The sequence below is a fragment of the Penaeus monodon genome, chromosome 22, assembly GCF_015228065.2.
Source record: "Penaeus monodon isolate SGIC_2016 chromosome 22, NSTDA_Pmon_1, whole genome shotgun sequence".
NCBI classification, from domain to species: domain Eukaryota; kingdom Metazoa; phylum Arthropoda; class Malacostraca; order Decapoda; family Penaeidae; genus Penaeus; species Penaeus monodon.
The window spans coordinates 8,229,915-8,230,122 of NC_051407.1; the positions used below are offsets into that span (position 1 = coordinate 8,229,915).

The window sequence follows — 208 nt, forward strand, 5'->3', positions numbered from 1 at the left end:
TCAAGATAAAGAAAGAGGTATAAACTTTTTATCGTATATATTTGTTAAAAGGTACAAACAATAGTAATAAAATATTAACTGACCATATTGACTTAGAGGTAAGTTTTACTCAAAAAGGTGGAACTGTTCTTTCCCTAATGTTTAAGGGCCAGAATACAAAGTGGATGGAGTGCCAGCACTGCTTCCACTTCCTCCAAATCCTCCACTA

The 208-nt window shown here is 34.1% G+C and overlaps 1 protein-coding gene across 1 annotated transcript in view; it reads right to left on the reverse strand.

Moving 5' to 3' along the window:
- Positions 1-27: 27 nt before the first annotated feature.
- LOC119586899 (PE-PGRS family protein PE_PGRS16-like) overlaps positions 28-208 on the reverse strand; it is a 1,537-nt gene continuing 1,356 nt past the window's right edge. Inside the window, exon 2 of the mRNA XM_037935638.1 lies at positions 28-208. This exon is cut by the window's right edge and continues 872 nt beyond it. Coding sequence (XP_037791566.1) covers positions 142-208 — 67 coding nt within the window. The 3' untranslated portion in view covers positions 28-141.